We start from the raw sequence: 16079 nt of genomic DNA, 5'->3' as shown, positions 1-16079 counted from the left end.
AAATTTATAAATTATATATATATATATATTTATGTATGTATATATTTTCATAAACTAACATAGATTACATGTAACAACAACACTCTTTCCAGTTACATATAATTAATTAATACACACATACATGAGAGAGGCTACTGATTATTGAATAAGAGAGGCAAGACACTGATCTGATATAAGAACTGAGGCTCGAAGTGACCGCCCTCAGACTTAAAGCCATTGTCATCATCATCATCATCTGCACTGTTTAAATAAATAAACAGAAAACAGTGGCAGTGAGAATCCCCTCTTATGTAGAGTCATTAGGAAATCAAGAAAAGCTATCAGAGTGGGGAGTTTGCCGACTTGGGAAGCCGGTCACAGCTTCCTCTAATCCATCCTATCTGCTGATTCTCATTGTTGTAAACCACCATTAGATCTTGCATAGATATATCTGCCAACAACACCACATGTAAAATTCATAATCTCAATGGTAAGTCAAAAGGCCAAATATTATCGTTTTTATAAACTTTGTTTTCTTTGATGATTTACCTCCTATTAAGTTGAGATCTTTTAGGCCAACTTCAGTTCCGTTAAGGATTCCCAAGCAAGCATTTCCATGATCCTGAAAATTAAATTATATATATATATATATATATATATATATATATATATATATATATATATATATTATGAAGAAGCAATTAATTTGGCAAATTTTGTTTTGATGTAAGATGGGAAGAAAGCATGTGCTTACGGTGACAATGAGGTAGTTCTCTGGTGGGATCTCCATGAAAGCTTTCTTCCCGTTCACGAAGTTCAACACCAGTGACTTGAAGTATGTTTTTACATCGAAAATGGATTTAAATGCCTTGGGTCCTTTCCAGCAAACAGGAAGCGCTCGGTCCTCATGGGTCTCTTTGATTGGTTTCCCAGACAAATCTTTCGTTATCTATATATAAAACCAAAATTTTTGTTTTTATCCATCAGCACACCAATAATATTACAAAGAAGACGTACATATAAACTGCATAAAATCTTTATTATATGAGTTTATGTTGTGATCCTCACCGCATTGAGCAAAGATTGATAAGGCTGCAAGGCAAAGTAAGTGAATGAACTCCCACTGTCAAAGACCATCTGCTGCTGTCTAACACCCAATGACTTGGAACCAAAGTAAATGCTGGCTTGTCCCGGAGAATAATACTTGCTGTCAACCAAACACAAGAAATATATCAAACTTCAAAAACAAATAAAACCGCACAGCCAACATTAAATAATTGTTGATAATAAATTAGATTTTGATTAATGATAAGGTCTCTCTATCTAATCTCACTCACGCCAGAACAGTGGTACGAGCCATAGGAGACCAAGTGACGCCAGAGCGTGGCACCAAACCATCTCCAAAGAAAAGGTATCCACCACCATGTCTCCCAAGGCAATGCCCAACCACATTCCTCGTCAGCCTCGCATCACTTAGTTGAGACAGTATGCTGGACTTTCCCCTTCCCAATCCCAGCACACCATCCGTTGGTGCCGGTGCATTTGGTCCGATGCCTTGCTGGTCATATCCACATCTATTCAAAAACACATGGTTTTAGTTCATTCAATTCAACAATTCAATTCAACAACCCAAACTAAGAAAAGTATGTATATATATATATAAGACCCGAAAGCGAGGCGGGGACGGGCAAGGGAGCCATTGCTGAAGCGGAGGGTGAAGCCGTCACGGACGAGGACGCCGGTGGAGGAGCCTTGATCAGCGTAGCCGACCACGTAGTCACATTGCTGGTTGGGCTCGCACCCGTTCTCATCTCTCATCCCGGTGGCCCTTTGCACTGCTTCACATAACGGGTCCTGGCACGGCACCAGCTTGTTCTTTGTTGGCTTGTATAGTGGATGTGGACCCTGTTCGACATGCCTTTTTCATCATCATTATTGTTATTATAATATAATAACAACAACGAGGTCAAGACTAAAAGGGAAGCAACAACATTGAAAGAACTTCATTGCAGCCAGATGTAATATATAAATTTATTCAAATATATTTTTATAAATTTTAGATCAAACTAGATTCAATTTGTTAATATATATATATATATATATATATGATTTGCAAGTTAGATACTGCACTTAATATCATCTTCGTGATGTAATTACTAATATTACCGAGAGATTAACAAACTTAATATCAATGATTATTTAAAAACAAGTCACAATAGCTACAAAACATCCAGATAATCGAATTAATGTGAAACATAACTATTTTACACCCGGAACGACTGTTTTTTATCATTTATGAGTTGCATTTTTACACAATTATTTTAATACACTCTAACTTATACACCTAAATAATAAAAATTAAAATTATTTTCTTATATTTTTTTTAATAAATATGTGAACAAGCCACATTGGCACACTTTAAATTCTCAACCATAACCATATTTTAAAAGTGACTCAATTTTTCACATGGACGTGAATGACGACTCACCTATTATAGTGACGGTCTATATCTATTTAACAAAGGCGCATTATATCAATTTGATGATAAATAATTATGTGTTTTGTATTTGTCAATAAAAAAATTGTAAAAAAAAAAAAAACAAGATGAAAAGAAAAATCAAAGGGTTCATATTCCAATGGTACTAGTTCTACTACAAAAGATATGATGTACGGCTTTAAAGTGTCCTAAATTTAAATCCCATGGATAATGTAGTAGTAACAGGTCCCTAATATGAGTATGGTTTGCATCTCAAAGTCTTGTATCTCTAGATAAAGACACAGATTAAATAATTAATTTTTGGTCTGTGCTCACACTCTTAACTACTAACTAAGCTTGTCGCATTTGTTAAAAAAAAAACAACCCACAATAATACACGAAAAAAAAACTTTAAAAAAAAAAAACTTTATCTTTAACTATATTTTGTCATTTTAGCCTGAATTCTGAAAACAGATCCCCAAAAATAACCCAAACATAAAGATACAATCCTCACCACCTATGGACCCAATTCGATTCATGTCATTGAATTGGATATGTCAACAACCTGTCAACGCTAAAAGGCAAAAGCAATAGACGCTTTGGAAGCATCCGTCCGTCCACGTCCAAACCACCACGTGAGAGGGAACCAGGTGCGTCATTTTACAATCATACTGTATAAAGATATTTCAAACATACGACAAAACTCTAATTCACCGCCCTCCGATCACTACATCATTCCTTACCAACAACCCCAATTCCAAACAAAATTTTTCATTCTTTCATACCATTACTTCATATATAAAAATACACTTTTTCATAGCATTTTAGTTTTTTCTCTAAATTTTATTTTTTAAAATATCTATATATATATATATATATTTGTAATTATTAATTTTCACTGGGCATCCAAGCAAATTTCTCTTTATCTAAAATGAGAAAAATTAGTCAAACTAATATTAAAAAAAGAGAGAAGAAAAGAAAAGCTATTTCACAGCTTTCAGTGGGGCAGAGGAGTTTCTTAGAAGCTGCCACGTAAGCAATGGCGGACCATGGACCATGGACTAAGGAATGGTGAACGGTGAAACCCTATACCATGGATTCACAGTGACGAAGATGTAGGATAAAGGAGGGTAAGGATGTACCTTGGAGCAACGTACGCAGGGGGCGTCGCACTGTAGCCAAGTGAGGTCGCTGCCGGTGTCGACATCGAGGAAGTAGGGCTTCGGTGGATCCCCAATGCTCATCGACGCGTAGTACAACCTGCCGGCAAGCAATTTCCACCATTAAATCAACATCCAATCCCAAATCCACAAAGAAAAACCCTAACAATCTATACTCATTACTCACCCGTGAGGATATACATCGCCGTAGAGAGGGAACACCACCGAGGCGAATCCCACGCTGCCGGCATCAACAGCAACCTGAGATGGAACAGTGGACACTCCCAATCTCGGTTTCTTCGGCGTCGACGCCGATGCTGCAGAGTGGGTAGATGGGATTGCCGAGAAGAGTACAGCGGCGGCGATCAAGACCGCAGCCAGGAGAACAGAGTTGTGCTTGCTTGTAGCCATCATCGGTGGCGAGATCTCACCGGATATTGATCGATCGGTAGCTTGTATCTCGCCCTCCGCCGCCGGCGAGGAGATCGAGGCGGGCGCGAGATCGGTTGTCTTCTTTGAAACCTTAGTGAGTCTTCGTCAATGGAGGGACAGGGGTATTTATTGACCCTTTTTTCTGGATTTTTATTAATTTAAAAAAAAAAATAGAAAGAAAGGAAAATTATGGTAATAAAGAAGAGATTGTCAGCCGTTGGATTTGGTGAATCCGCGTGATGTGTGGATGGATGGACTTGGGGGAGCTGTGACGCGGTTTGGAGTAGAATGTATATTGTATAATAAACTTAAATTGGATTAATTTGTGAAGATAAGGAAAAGTATAAAATGGCCTTTATTCCTAACCTTGACCTCTCTTTTGTGTATTCTTAGGCTTTGTGTGTGAACTAAAAGGGATGCTAAGAAAGCTTATTTCATATGTTTGGGTTGTAAATTAGATAATTTCATATTAAACTTGAGAATGAATAGGGTCAAAGTACCACCATCGCAATACCTGGATTGTGTTAGATGATAGTAAGTTTATTTTTTATATAGAGTTTGATTCTCTCTCATAGCATGGTTGAATATTTTAATAAATATGAATAATGTGATTTATCCATATTTAAGTAGAAGAAATATATATATATATATATTAGTTTTGAGGGATGTAATTGAGGGACGAAAGCCCGTGGATATCCACAGATTTAAAATCTATCGACATCTCTAGGAAACGTGCCCATATATATATATATATATTGTTAGGGTAAAACTAACTAATTTGGCCTTTCCATGACTGTGACTTAGGCCTCATTTTTCCGAACTTGTACTTTTAAGGAAAAATATGGCTTCTTAGTTCTTTGTTATAAGGTTCACAGAAGCTTCAACCATGGCTGATAATTTGGATTTAGGGTAATAATGATGCTGTACTAGTGTATTGATTATTATCTTTAAAGCAAAGGCCTTGAATTAGTGATGTGGTTAGTTGAACTAACTTAATATTATTTTTTAAATATTAAATAAATAAATATAATTTAAATCATTAAATATTTTTTTAATAATTTTTTTAAAAAAGTCTTGGTTTTGTTTTATCAATTTTATTAACAGCCCCACCTGGTTGGTTCTTCATTCATATATCAATATCTACAAAGTACATACAACACAAGTCTTGTCAAAGAATGCATTAATTTCATTAACAAACTGCCAAAAATATCCCATCAAGTAGAATGATTATGCAAACCACTGCACTAATCTCAACATCAAACAAATATAACAATATATATTAAACTGTTAAAATAGAATTTATCAAAAATTAGAAAATAAAATCACTGTACAGACATGAGACATAATAAATAACTACAGAATGTATTAATTTCCCAGCCAGTTTACCCAAATAATTATGCAAACCAGAACACTAATCACTTAATTAATCATATATAATGATGGTGATGCTCCCCTTTAACCTACTTAAAAACAAAGGCAGCTGCACCTCACCCATCTCCCATGAGACATCCATGATCACAAGCCCATTGTAATTACAGGAATGAACACCTAGCCTGTACAAAAGCAAAACTATGTAGAATCCAATATTACCGACGTCTTCACCCGTCCATTGATGATTCAGAACCTTATTATGTTCTTCGGCTTTACAGATCCACAACAAGTATAAATGATTCGCACTTAATATTCATCGTCTTCTCATGTGACAGCAAAACTGGAGATCATAGGACATTTACAAACAACAAACCAACTTCCCAGGCAATGCCACTGGACCTTAGTATAGCTAAGATACTACTGCTGTTGATGAACAAATCTACATGCCATCACTGGACATTCTATTGGACCATACAATTTCAATTTCAAGTGTTCTTGATGATCCATCCTTATTTGCATCTTGACTTAGACTGAAAAACCCACTGTATACTCCTTCTGTCACAACTTTGTCGATTTGAATGGTTACCCTCCCAAGGGTTGTCTGCCATACGTTTAAAAACCACAAGTATGAAGAATCTATTTCATGATTTGAATGATTATCGGTTCATAAGAAAAAAAAAAAATCAAGAATGTATAGCTTTTGTGGGCAGCATAAAAAACATTTGAACATTTGAGAATGCTTGAGGAATTTTAAGTCTTGACAAATTTTGAACTGTATAAACAGGATTGTAGTGCATACCTTTCCAAATGTATTTTTGCTTTTGCAGAGAATATAGAGCTTCTGCCCTTTTGGAGGAACATCAAAAGCCCAAGTGAAACCCTCCTTCCATTCTGGGCATGTGCTATGGCTCACTACCTAAAAGATAATAAGGAACATGTTATTAGAAATGGTAGCCGTAAATGTGGGAATAAAAACTTCAGGCAGCGATTGCTCTCCACCAATACCTTCGTCTGCCTTGGAGGGCCATTTCCTATTGTCAGCCGACAGAATGCATTAGTGCTCCCCATAGTTTGCTTCAAGTTATTTGCACGTTTGATGGTCACTGTCAAACAACCTGGTAAGCAGTGCAGCAAGCTGTCAGCTCTTTCATGGAAACTAGGTGGACAAGTTTTCATAAGTAGTTGTAATATAGGGATGGCTTCCGCAGCAATTAAGGCTTGAGCTTTTGCGATGTCCACATTCATCTCTGGCCATGATTCCTTCAGTAAACAAAAGGTGTCCAAAACAGAGTCTTGGGCAGCTTCACTCCCAGCTTTCAGTGCACCCACTAAATGTGGGATGCACAGGGTGGCTGCTTCAGATGTGCGAAGTTTCTTGAAGTTGCAAAAGATTACATAAATGGTCCTGAGAACCTCTTCATTGATAGTTGCAGCAGACCACAACTCTTTTTCTAGTGCAGCTGCAAACCAATCCAAAATAATTAAATAATTATATAAAGGAACTTGGCATACCCTGAATTTCAGGAACGGCCTTGTATGCATGATGTTGAGTGCACATCTTCACAGAACAATAGAATATACATAAAACCATGGTCAACTAGCATATCCAATGTCCATATCCAGGTTTTAGAATCCATCAATCTGACCCGGTGCACTCTCCAAATGCCAATTAGGTATCAATAATTCATAGAAAATGCAAATCCAGAGTGCCATGAACCAGGTAAATGTTGTTCAGTGTTGACACAAAGTGATGCTAAATTGATAAAGAAACTAATGAAATGGTATGACAAGCGGAACTGAAAGTAAATTGGCCATTATAGGTATGAAGACTCCAAGTGGACATTTAAAAAGATGAAAATCAGTGATAGACAGAATCCAGATCAGTGTTGTGCAGGAGGGTTTGAAGTGACTTGGGAGGTATACACTGGTCATCGAGCATGTGGCACATAATGGGATAAGATTCTTTCATGTATATGATTCCAGCAATGGTAATCAACAGATAACTAGGCACACCTTAATGCTCAGAGAAAAAAATACTAATATTATTTATTCTCCAAACAGTTCTAAGGAGTGATTACCTGTCAGTGATCTGATAAGCTCATTTGATACATATTCTTGGAGTGTATGATTTGAAAAGAGATATTTGATCAGCAATGCAGCCTGTGCAGCTACTTCAGCATTCGGAGATAGGAGTAATTCCTGCACAACCAATATTCCTCCTGCCTCTGCCACTGCCCGCCTATTCGTCCTACTGCGCATAACCAAGCTTTGCAATGCACAAATTGCCACCATTTTCATCTCTTCTGTTGGCTGATCTTCAAGAAGACTTATTAAAGCACGACATGCAGACACTGCATCAGTGGCTCTGGCAAGACCATCGTTTTGGAAAAGGTCACCAAGCGCCAGAGTCGCAAGAAACCTTCCAGTTTGTGATCTGGTTTGAGGATCTAACAAGTATTGAGACAGAGGGGCTATTGCATATTTGGCGACTTTCATTTCTCGCACCCGCACATTATTAAACAAGGCTTCAAGCAATCTGACAGAAACTTCTTCACATTGATGAGATCTTAAGAGTTCTAAGAGTGCATCTACAGCACCGGCCTCCGCCATCAATACAGAGCTTGAAGCATCAGCCCTCTCTCGAACAATGAGAGCATTGAGAGCTACCGTTATAGTACTCTCCGATTGGGAGTGCAACAATCTTACAAGCACCAAAACTGAGGCCTTAAAATAGTACTCAGCATTATATCTTAAAACATTAGATAACACCAGAGCAGCTGACTCCCACAATGCAAGACTAGGCTGGGGATCATCCTGAATAATAACCTTAGAAAGCTCAAATATGCCTCCAGCATCAGCAACAGCTTTTGGCCAGCTCACAGATATACTCTCAAGTGCTTTTATTGCTGTTTGCTGCAAGCTCAGAATTCCAATGCCGGCAAGCTGTACAAGAGGCACCACAGCATTCTTTGTGGTGATATCCTGCTGGAAATGCTCCTGCTCTAGAAGATGTGACAATAATTGTGTGCCAAGCTGCTGGATGGCTTGGGATGGGGACTCGAGAAATGATATCAAGGGTTCAATAACTTGACTGGGTGTTAATCTCAAGGTTGCTAGACTCTGCGGCTTCTCCAAAATGTTTAGAAGTGCTTCCAAGGCACTATGCTGCCCCCACATGGTAAAATCTGTACGTTTTAAAAGCAGAAAAAGAGGTTCCACCGTTCTTGCAGCAGCAGCACTTTTTGCAATACCAGTATTATTTGTCAATATGCGAATCAGCTCTGCAATGGAAGAACAAACAGAACCTGTAGCAACGGGGAGCATTTCAAGTGCCTTGTCAATTATTCCAGCATTAACCATATCAAGCTTGCAGTCTGGACGGTCCTTCCCCAGCTTTATAAGGGCACTGATACTGAGGTCTGAGAGATGAGAGTTTGACCCAGAAACAAATCCAACAAGAAGATCCACAACTCCAGATGTTGCTGCAATATCTGCATGGTGCTCATCATCTACCAATCTCTCAAAAGCACGCAAAGCAGATTCTACAGCAACAGCTGAGTTTGAATTCATCAGTGATATTAAAGGTTGAATACAATCTGAGGCTGTGGGCATAGCTCGCACATTTGAATTTACAAAGAGAATATAGCAAAGTTGAGCAGCATCTTTCTTGAGTTCCACTGATGAGTTAGATGACAGAATTTTGTAGAGTGTCTCAAGTGGTGTGCCTTCCCCATCAGTCAGGCACAGTGCCTTGGAAGTACTTCCAGATGTCAATTTGATCAATGCAACAAGAGCAGCCTGTTGCTCCCTCTCATATCCTGTGTCAAGCATGTCAACTAAAGGTTGAATCGCCTGCCTGGCCATTTCAGTATCTCTAATGTTCTCCGCATCAAATAGCTCTTGTAGAGTCCTTGCAGCACTAAGCCTGGCAGTTCTTGAGCCCAACCGTAAAACAGCTACAAGCTGACTCAAGGAGCTAAATGAAGTTTCATGATTAAGGAGCTCAGAATTGCTGTACAAGATTCCCAAGAGATCAGTTATGATAGTCTCTGTTGGGTCTTGAGGACTCAAGGAGAGATATTTTGTTAAAGCTTCCAGTGCACCAGCTTCCGCCATAGCCAATTTGTTTGCATCACTCCCATGTGCCAAGCGCATTAGAAGTTGAACAGCAGTTGGAGGAGCACCTGGTCTGTCTGGTATTGGTCTCAGAAGGTCCACTAATAACGGAATAGACTTGCGGGCAGTTGCCCCAGTTCTTACATCTTCAGTATCAAATAAATGCTCTAGAACAACTTGATCAGGGTTGTGCAGCAAATTAAACTCTTCAGACAACGCAACAAGGTTCGGCATATTGTATTCTATGTGACCAATGAGAGTTATTAGCCCACCAACAGCACCTGAATTTGCAATAGAAAGATTTAGTCCCTTATCCCCAGAGCAAACAAGACCAGCCATTGCTTGAGCAGCAAAGTATCTGTCTATAATCTCATCAGACTTAAGTAAGAACGCAAGGGATGGGATAATCTTCATGGTGGCTGGAGATAGAACCACTGTTTCATCCTCGAACAAGACAGCTAAAAGAAGGGCACTGACCCATATACTATCTGCATCCTCCAATCCCGCCTACAAGTAAAGAGGACCGAAACCAGGTCAAAGTTTGTAAACCAATTAGCAGAGACTGTACATATATATTAAAAAGCATTAAAACGTTGACTAGAAAGTGCCATTAATCAGCAAAAACAAGAAAACTGCCACACATCTTTAATGAGCATTTATCAACCATATCAGAGGATCTATGGCTGCTAATACTTGCTGCCACACATCTTTAATGAGCATTTATCAACCATATCAGAGGATCTATGGCTGCTAATACTTGCTCCAACACCTCATCAGCTAAAGCCCAGATAACTAAAAGTACAGATAATAACTTGCCACATTTTATAAACATATGTTCTGCATGTAATTAACAAGTTTGGCATGGAGGCTGGTGCTTTAAAAGAAATTAGATGGCCCTATTCAATTAGAAACTCATTGATCAAGTGAAATCGTGGACTACTGCTATGTCTTTCCTATAAAAGGAAGAATTCATGTAAATCTTTAACAAGAACAATTGTCTGGATGAACTCAAAATGGTTTGATACTATAAATAATGAACATCATACCTGAGGATTGGCTGCATAACCTGCAAGCTTTTGTGATAGTGCCTCAACCCCCCCAGCTTCCATGATGGTCAGTTTACTTTTCATGTGAGAAGAAGAAATTATTGATAGCAACCATAAGGAAACTGTTCCACACAAAACAGCTGCAGTATCAGGAACCACCACATCATCCCCTTCTGGGTGGAAAGTATTTCTATCTAGATAGCCTCTGGAAACCCGGCCTTCAATTTCTGAACTGCATCTGGAATGATATTTTAACATTTCGACCAGAGCATAAATAAGTGCTTCTAGACGTCCTGATGTATCAAGCACGTCCACCGATTGATGTCTATGCTCCTTTACAGCACAAATAAGAAGTGAAGCTCCACCAATTCTTACTTCTAAACTGGACGACTTCATTATCCTGTCAGCAAGAGACAAGATATATTCTGGCCTTCCTAAGCGATCACCAAGTGCAACAGGCAGATCCCTACATAACCTTGAAAGTATCCCGATTGCTTTATCTTGTACTGGAGGTAGACCAACAGCTAGACATTGAACCAATGGCTCCAAAGTTTCGGGCGATTCAGCAAGAGGGGTCAATGGAGGATAACAGAAATTTACACATTGTTTTGTTCTCGAAAGCAAAGCAAGAACATCTAGAGACTCTGAGGAACTAATTCCTTCCATGTCAGTGGGAGCTAAGGTATCCACAAGTGTGAGAACCAAAAAACGACATTGAGAATTTTCAGTTAGCACATCACCCAGAGGGAAGTGGTTTATTAACTGATGGAATGCACGAGAAGCATTCATCTTGCCTTCCAATGTGCCTTCACCGAGCACTCTCATGAGAGCTGAGATAATGTCATCTTCAAGAGCCTCCCCAGCAATTTTTGGGTCAGAGAGAAGATTTGCCAGAGCAGCAACTGCAGTTTCAGCGGCATCAATGGAGGACGTTTTTGCCATCTTAACTAGGGGTTTAACATCACCTTCTGCAATGTAGGACATTTTATGCACAGCCTTAGACTTGGTTGGACGAGACAGTGCACCTAAGGCTCGTGCAGATTGGGTTGCAACAACTTGAGTTTTGCTAGTCAAAAGCTTCATGCATGGATGAACAATCTCATCTGTTGCAAGGCTGTCACAGATATCTTGTCGAATGTTAAACAAATCCGCAAGAACTGAAGCAGCACACTCTTGAGTCTCTTCATTGGATGAGTTAAGAACTTCAACAAGAGATCTGAGACCTTTATTAGCAGGAGCCCCTTTGCACACCAAATCTTTATGAGAGGCCAAGATTAGGACATGACCCAAAACAGTTATGGCATGGCATTTTGAACTTCGAGTATCATTAAGGAGCAATGCTAGCAACTGGTTGATAGTAGCTGAATCAGGATAGCGGATCAACTTCTTCAGTGCCTTAGCTGAAGCTTCTTGCCCTTTTGGCCCGCCACTCTTAAGAAGCCACAAGAGGGCTGCAACAGCTCCAGCACTCTCAACGCATGCACGAATGTCATCACTGTGACAGCAGAGATTCCACAGAACATGAGCTGCATCTTCCCTTGCTTTCTGAGAACCTGTTTCTAGCAACTGCACCAACGGAGGGATACCACCAGCAGCTGTAATAGCCCACTTGCTATCATCAACCTGATTAGTTAAAATTGCCAATAAAGCAACAGCATACTCCTGGTGCTGCTCACCAGAAAGTCCAAGGAGTGATATAAGTAATTGGATCCCTTCTCTCTTCCCCAGTGCTTCCCATATGCCAAGACCGTCACAGCATAAGCTTGTTAAAGAGACAATCAGCTGCTCCTGTACATCGGCAGAAGCCATGGTTATCAGCCCAATAAGAACCTTCTTTGCATCAGCATAATCAAGCTTATTGGAAACCCAAGCATTGCCATAAAGGCTGGCCAATGCCTCAAGAAGCCGGTCCTGTACCAATTTCTTATCCCTTGGTTTTAGCAACATTATTAGAGTGTCTTCAATCTTAATAGCATTGAACTCCTCTTCAATGCCTTCAAAAACCATCAGTGCATATGCCAATGCTCCAATTATATCTGCCACAGGTGAAGATAGACGAGGAGATTGGCAGAGTTCGCCTAGGTAGTGGATTAAAGAAGACAGACCACCACAGATGTTTGCTAAAGCACGAACTGCATGTTCCTGCAATTCATGGCCCGATTCCCCTTGCATGCATTCCTTGGAAGGGGCAACGACAGCCCCAATCAAGATTGGTATGCCACCAGCATCCACCACAGCTTTCTTGGCTGTAACAGATTTGGATGAGAGGGCCTCCAAGGCATCAGCAGCACTAGAACGAACTGATATGTCATTATCACGACCAAGCAGACGGAGAAGAGCTTCAACTGCCCCTGCATTAATAACTTTCGGGATGCTATCACCAAAAGCCAAGATAAGGCGAGCAAGGAGAGAGGCAGCATTCGACTGCGATGACGTGTTGTCTGAAGAAAGAAGGCTGGTGATGATCTCAACTCCTCCAGCCTCAAGTGTGGCCCTCCAGTAACCATCCTTATCCCCGCAAAGATTCCTCAACGCTCCAGTCACAAAGCCCTCAACCACCTTGTCCTGCTTGATCTTTGGGTTAAGTTGTTCCCACAGGGTTGGCACAACACCCTCAGTTATAAATATTTTCATGCCAATGTGATCATCCGAAAGGCCACCAGAGGATACTTCAAATATGGCCTCAGCTGCAGCCTTCCTTGCCTCGAAAGAGTCAGACTTAAGAAGAGAAAGCAATGGAGGCACACAGCCACCAAGAAGCACCTTCACACGCAAGTCATCTTCCTTACAGAGAACACTTAGAGTTAACGCAACATTCACTTTGGCCGTCAATGTACCATTTCTAAGAATAGATATGAACAATGGCATTGCCTGAGAATGGGACCCAATCAAAGTACGTGCCTCCTTCTTTGCTCTAACAACAGCTAGCAATCCTGTGGTGATCAACTCCCTCTCAGATGGTGATGACATATTCGTGTGGAGCTGCTCCACAAACTGGGCCACAGTGGCCATAGTGCCCTCAGGGTCATCCCCAGCAACTGCGCCATTTGATTCTCTGCAGTAATTACAACAGACAAACATTAGTACTCTCAAAACATTCAATGGACTTCCATTAACAAGTTCCACATGACGAACAGCAGCCAGTGCGGCAAGGATCAAGTTTATGATTGCCGCAACTAAGGAATAAGGATTGATCCATCAAGTTTCATTCTTTTGCAAGGGATTTCAATGAGAACGGTTCTGATACAAAGCATACCTAGAGCGAGAAGACAGCGATGAAAGTGATGGCGAGACTGACCGTCCAGGACCCAGAGAGGGAGATTCCGGCATGAGCACTGATAAACCTGTAAGAGATAGCTATCAATCCACTAGTCCAAATCAACATCTAATGCCAACTACCTCACTCAGCGAATTAAATGGATTAAAGAGGTAAATGCTCAGAATTGAACACATAAATAGCCATGGATCTAACTTCTCTCAGGTAAATATTTTTTTTTTAAAGAAAAAGAAAGAAAAAAATCATGGCCACAATGAGAGGAAGAAAAGAGAAGAAATCTTACCTCCAATTCAAAAGAGAATTCTCCCCTACTTTTCCCCCAAAGAAGGGGGACGCTCACAGATGAAATCACCAACAAACCCAAGCCTAAATCCACAAACAAACCAAAAAACATCACAAAAAAGGGCAAAACACATCAGATCTCCTTCTCCTCACAATGTGACCAGAATCAGAAGTAAAAACCCCACGAGATCTCGCTAATGAGCATAAAAATTAGAGCTTTCCACCACTATTATTCTCAAAATCACACCAAAACTCAAATTAGCCAAATAAAAAAAAAAAATCACAAAAAAAAACAAGCCATCAAACGTACAACCAGCCAACATCCGGTACTAAACCAGAGAGAATCCAAACATACAGTACAAATTCAGCTAAATCGCATCACAATGGGACCAAAAACCACTGAAAACTCACCTTAAAATGAAGGAATCAAAGAGACCGAGATGAAAGACAAGGGATTGAGCAAGTTCTAGGCCTCTTCACTTCCCTCCCCTCCTTCCCAGCCTCGCCTGTCGGTCGGTTTCCCCTCAATGGCCGTTGTGAACGTAGACAATAGCGCAAGAGAAAGAGAAAGAGAGAGAGAGAGAGAGAGAGAGAGAGAGTTCTTTCGGCTTTTGGTTTTCTCTGGCTTTCTCTGTCAGTATTTGTTTATTTGGAACTGGGCCTTTCACGGTGGAGAAATTAGAAAAACGAGAGCGAGAGAAGTAGTTAGCATTAGCTGAGATGTAGAGAGAGAAAGAGAGAGTGTGATATTTTCTTTGAGACCCAAAAAAGGAACACCAAAAAGGGACCTTCTTAATGAGGCTAGAGATTTTTGACAGCGATGCTTTTCCCATGTATATCTATATATTGCATGTAAATTTTGGAATAGGATTTACCTTTTTTTTGTCTTCCCTCAAAAGTTTTGAGGAAACGACACCTACAATTAAGAGTAGATTCACTTTTACTGAGAATTCACTAGTAATTTAGAAGCTCCAGTGCGGTCTGAATGTTTCTTTTAATATTTGAAGGATGATTATTGTTTCATAATTATATTTTTTCTTTTTTTTCTTTCTTTTTTTTCTTTTGAGCCTTATGTCGTCTTGTCTTATCCCCAAATGCAGTCTTTTATTTGTATTATGTAATCTACTTTTTGTAGACTCATAGCTGTTGTATGGTTTTTTTTCTTTTCCAACACCTACTGGTCTATGTATTGTTGTTTTTTAGGTTAATAAATTGCATGTAATTTAATTTTGGAAGGGGATTTACTATTTTGTTTATTTTCCTGAGATTGAGGAAATGACTCCAACAATTAAAAAAAGTCTCACCTTTGCTGAGAATTCGTTGCCAACTCAAGAACTCCAGCGTGTTCTGAATGTTTCCACCAATACCTAAAGGATGATTGTTGTTTCATAATTCTGTGTTTTTCTCTTTTTTTTTTTGGAGTCTTATGTCGTCTTATCTTATCCCCACATGTAGTCTTTTATTTGTGTTATATATGTAATGTACTTTTTGTAGACTTGTAGCTATTGTATGGTCTTTTCTTTCCCATCACCTATTAGTCTATGTATTTCTGTTTTTGAGGTTAATATATTACATGTAATTTAATTTTGGAAGGGGATTTCCCAATTTTGTTTATTCTTTGAGATTGAGGAAATGGTTCAAACAATTAAAAAAAGCCTCGCATTTGCTGAGAATTTGCTATTAACTCAAGAGCTTCAACGAGTTCTGAATGTTTCACCAATACCTAAAGGATGACTGTTATTTCCTAATTCTATTTTTCCCTTTTTTATCCTTTTTCTTTGGAGTCTTATGTCGTCTTGTCTTAGCGCTGCATGTAGTCTTTTGTTTGTGTCATGTAATCCACTTTTTTTATAAAACTTGTAGTTGTTGTTTGGTCTTTTCTTTTTCGTCCCTTACTGGTCTATGTATTTCTGTTTTTTAGGTAAATATATTGTATGTAA

The 16079-nt window shown here is 39.4% G+C and overlaps 2 protein-coding genes across 3 annotated transcripts; both read right to left on the bottom strand.

Moving 5' to 3' along the window:
• Positions 1-42: 42 nt before the first annotated feature.
• LOC120256860 (aspartic proteinase Asp1-like) lies at positions 43-4158 on the bottom strand. Its single transcript, XM_039264538.1, has 9 exons — positions 3803-4158; positions 3598-3715; positions 1646-1884; positions 1317-1553; positions 1048-1186; positions 734-928; positions 529-601; positions 343-430; positions 43-240 (listed from the first exon to the last, which is right to left on the bottom strand). Exons 1-9 carry the CDS (start codon positions 4027-4029, stop codon positions 132-134), a joined length of 1425 nt encoding a protein of 474 aa, XP_039120472.1. The 5' UTR covers positions 4030-4158; the 3' UTR covers positions 43-131.
• A 1166-nt stretch (positions 4159-5324) lies between these two features.
• On the bottom strand, positions 5325-14799 carry LOC120256842 (protein CELLULOSE SYNTHASE INTERACTIVE 3). Of its 2 annotated transcripts, XM_039264515.1 has the most exons (8): positions 14551-14799; positions 14141-14223; positions 13837-13924; positions 10581-13635; positions 7497-10041; positions 6424-6878; positions 6218-6334; positions 5325-6019 (listed from the first exon to the last, which is right to left on the bottom strand). In XM_039264515.1, the coding sequence occupies exons 3-8, from the start codon at positions 13908-13910 to the stop codon at positions 5858-5860; spliced, it is 6408 nt and encodes a 2135-aa protein (XP_039120449.1). In that variant the 5' UTR covers positions 13911-13924; positions 14141-14223; positions 14551-14799; the 3' UTR covers positions 5325-5857. The 2 variants fall into 2 exon arrangements, with proteins under 2 accessions (XP_039120449.1, XP_039120450.1); XM_039264516.1 differs by lacking the exon at positions 14141-14223 and having other exon boundaries at positions 5858-6019.
• Positions 14800-16079: the final 1280 nt, after the last annotated feature.

The sequence above is a fragment of the Dioscorea cayenensis genome, unplaced genomic scaffold (assembly GCF_009730915.1).
Source record: "Dioscorea cayenensis subsp. rotundata cultivar TDr96_F1 unplaced genomic scaffold, TDr96_F1_v2_PseudoChromosome.rev07_lg8_w22 25.fasta BLBR01001667.1, whole genome shotgun sequence".
NCBI lineage: Eukaryota > Viridiplantae > Streptophyta > Magnoliopsida > Dioscoreales > Dioscoreaceae > Dioscorea > Dioscorea cayenensis.
Note: the sequence above shows the minus strand (reverse complement) of the source record. Positions and strands in the feature narration are given on the sequence as shown.

What these genes read in the sequence shown, in the direction of transcription:
- LOC120256842 (XM_039264515.1), bottom strand. Translation starts at nt 13,910, where the DNA reads ATGCCGGAATCTCCCTCTCTGGGTCCTGGACGGTCAGTCTCGCCATCA. An exon ending in TCGCTGTCTTCTCGCTCTAG is followed by an intron (nt 13,636 to 13,836) that starts GTATGCTTTGTA and finishes TAATTACTGCAG; the next exon opens with AGAATCAAATGGCGCAGTTG. An exon ending in GCAAAAATACATTTGGAAAG is followed by an intron (nt 6,020 to 6,217) that starts GTATGCACTACA and finishes AACGTATGGCAG; the next exon opens with ACAACCCTTGGGAGGGTAAC.
- LOC120256860 (XM_039264538.1), bottom strand. Translation starts at nt 4,029, where the DNA reads ATGATGGCTACAAGCAAGCACAACTCTGTTCTCCTGGCTGCGGTCTTG. An exon ending in GCTCGTACCACTGTTCTGGC is followed by an intron (nt 1,187 to 1,316) that starts GTGAGTGAGATT and finishes TTTGGTTGACAG; the next exon opens with CAAGTATTATTCTCCGGGAC. An exon ending in ATCAATCTTTGCTCAATGCG is followed by an intron (nt 929 to 1,047) that starts GTGAGGATCACA and finishes TTTTATATATAG; the next exon opens with ATAACGAAAGATTTGTCTGG.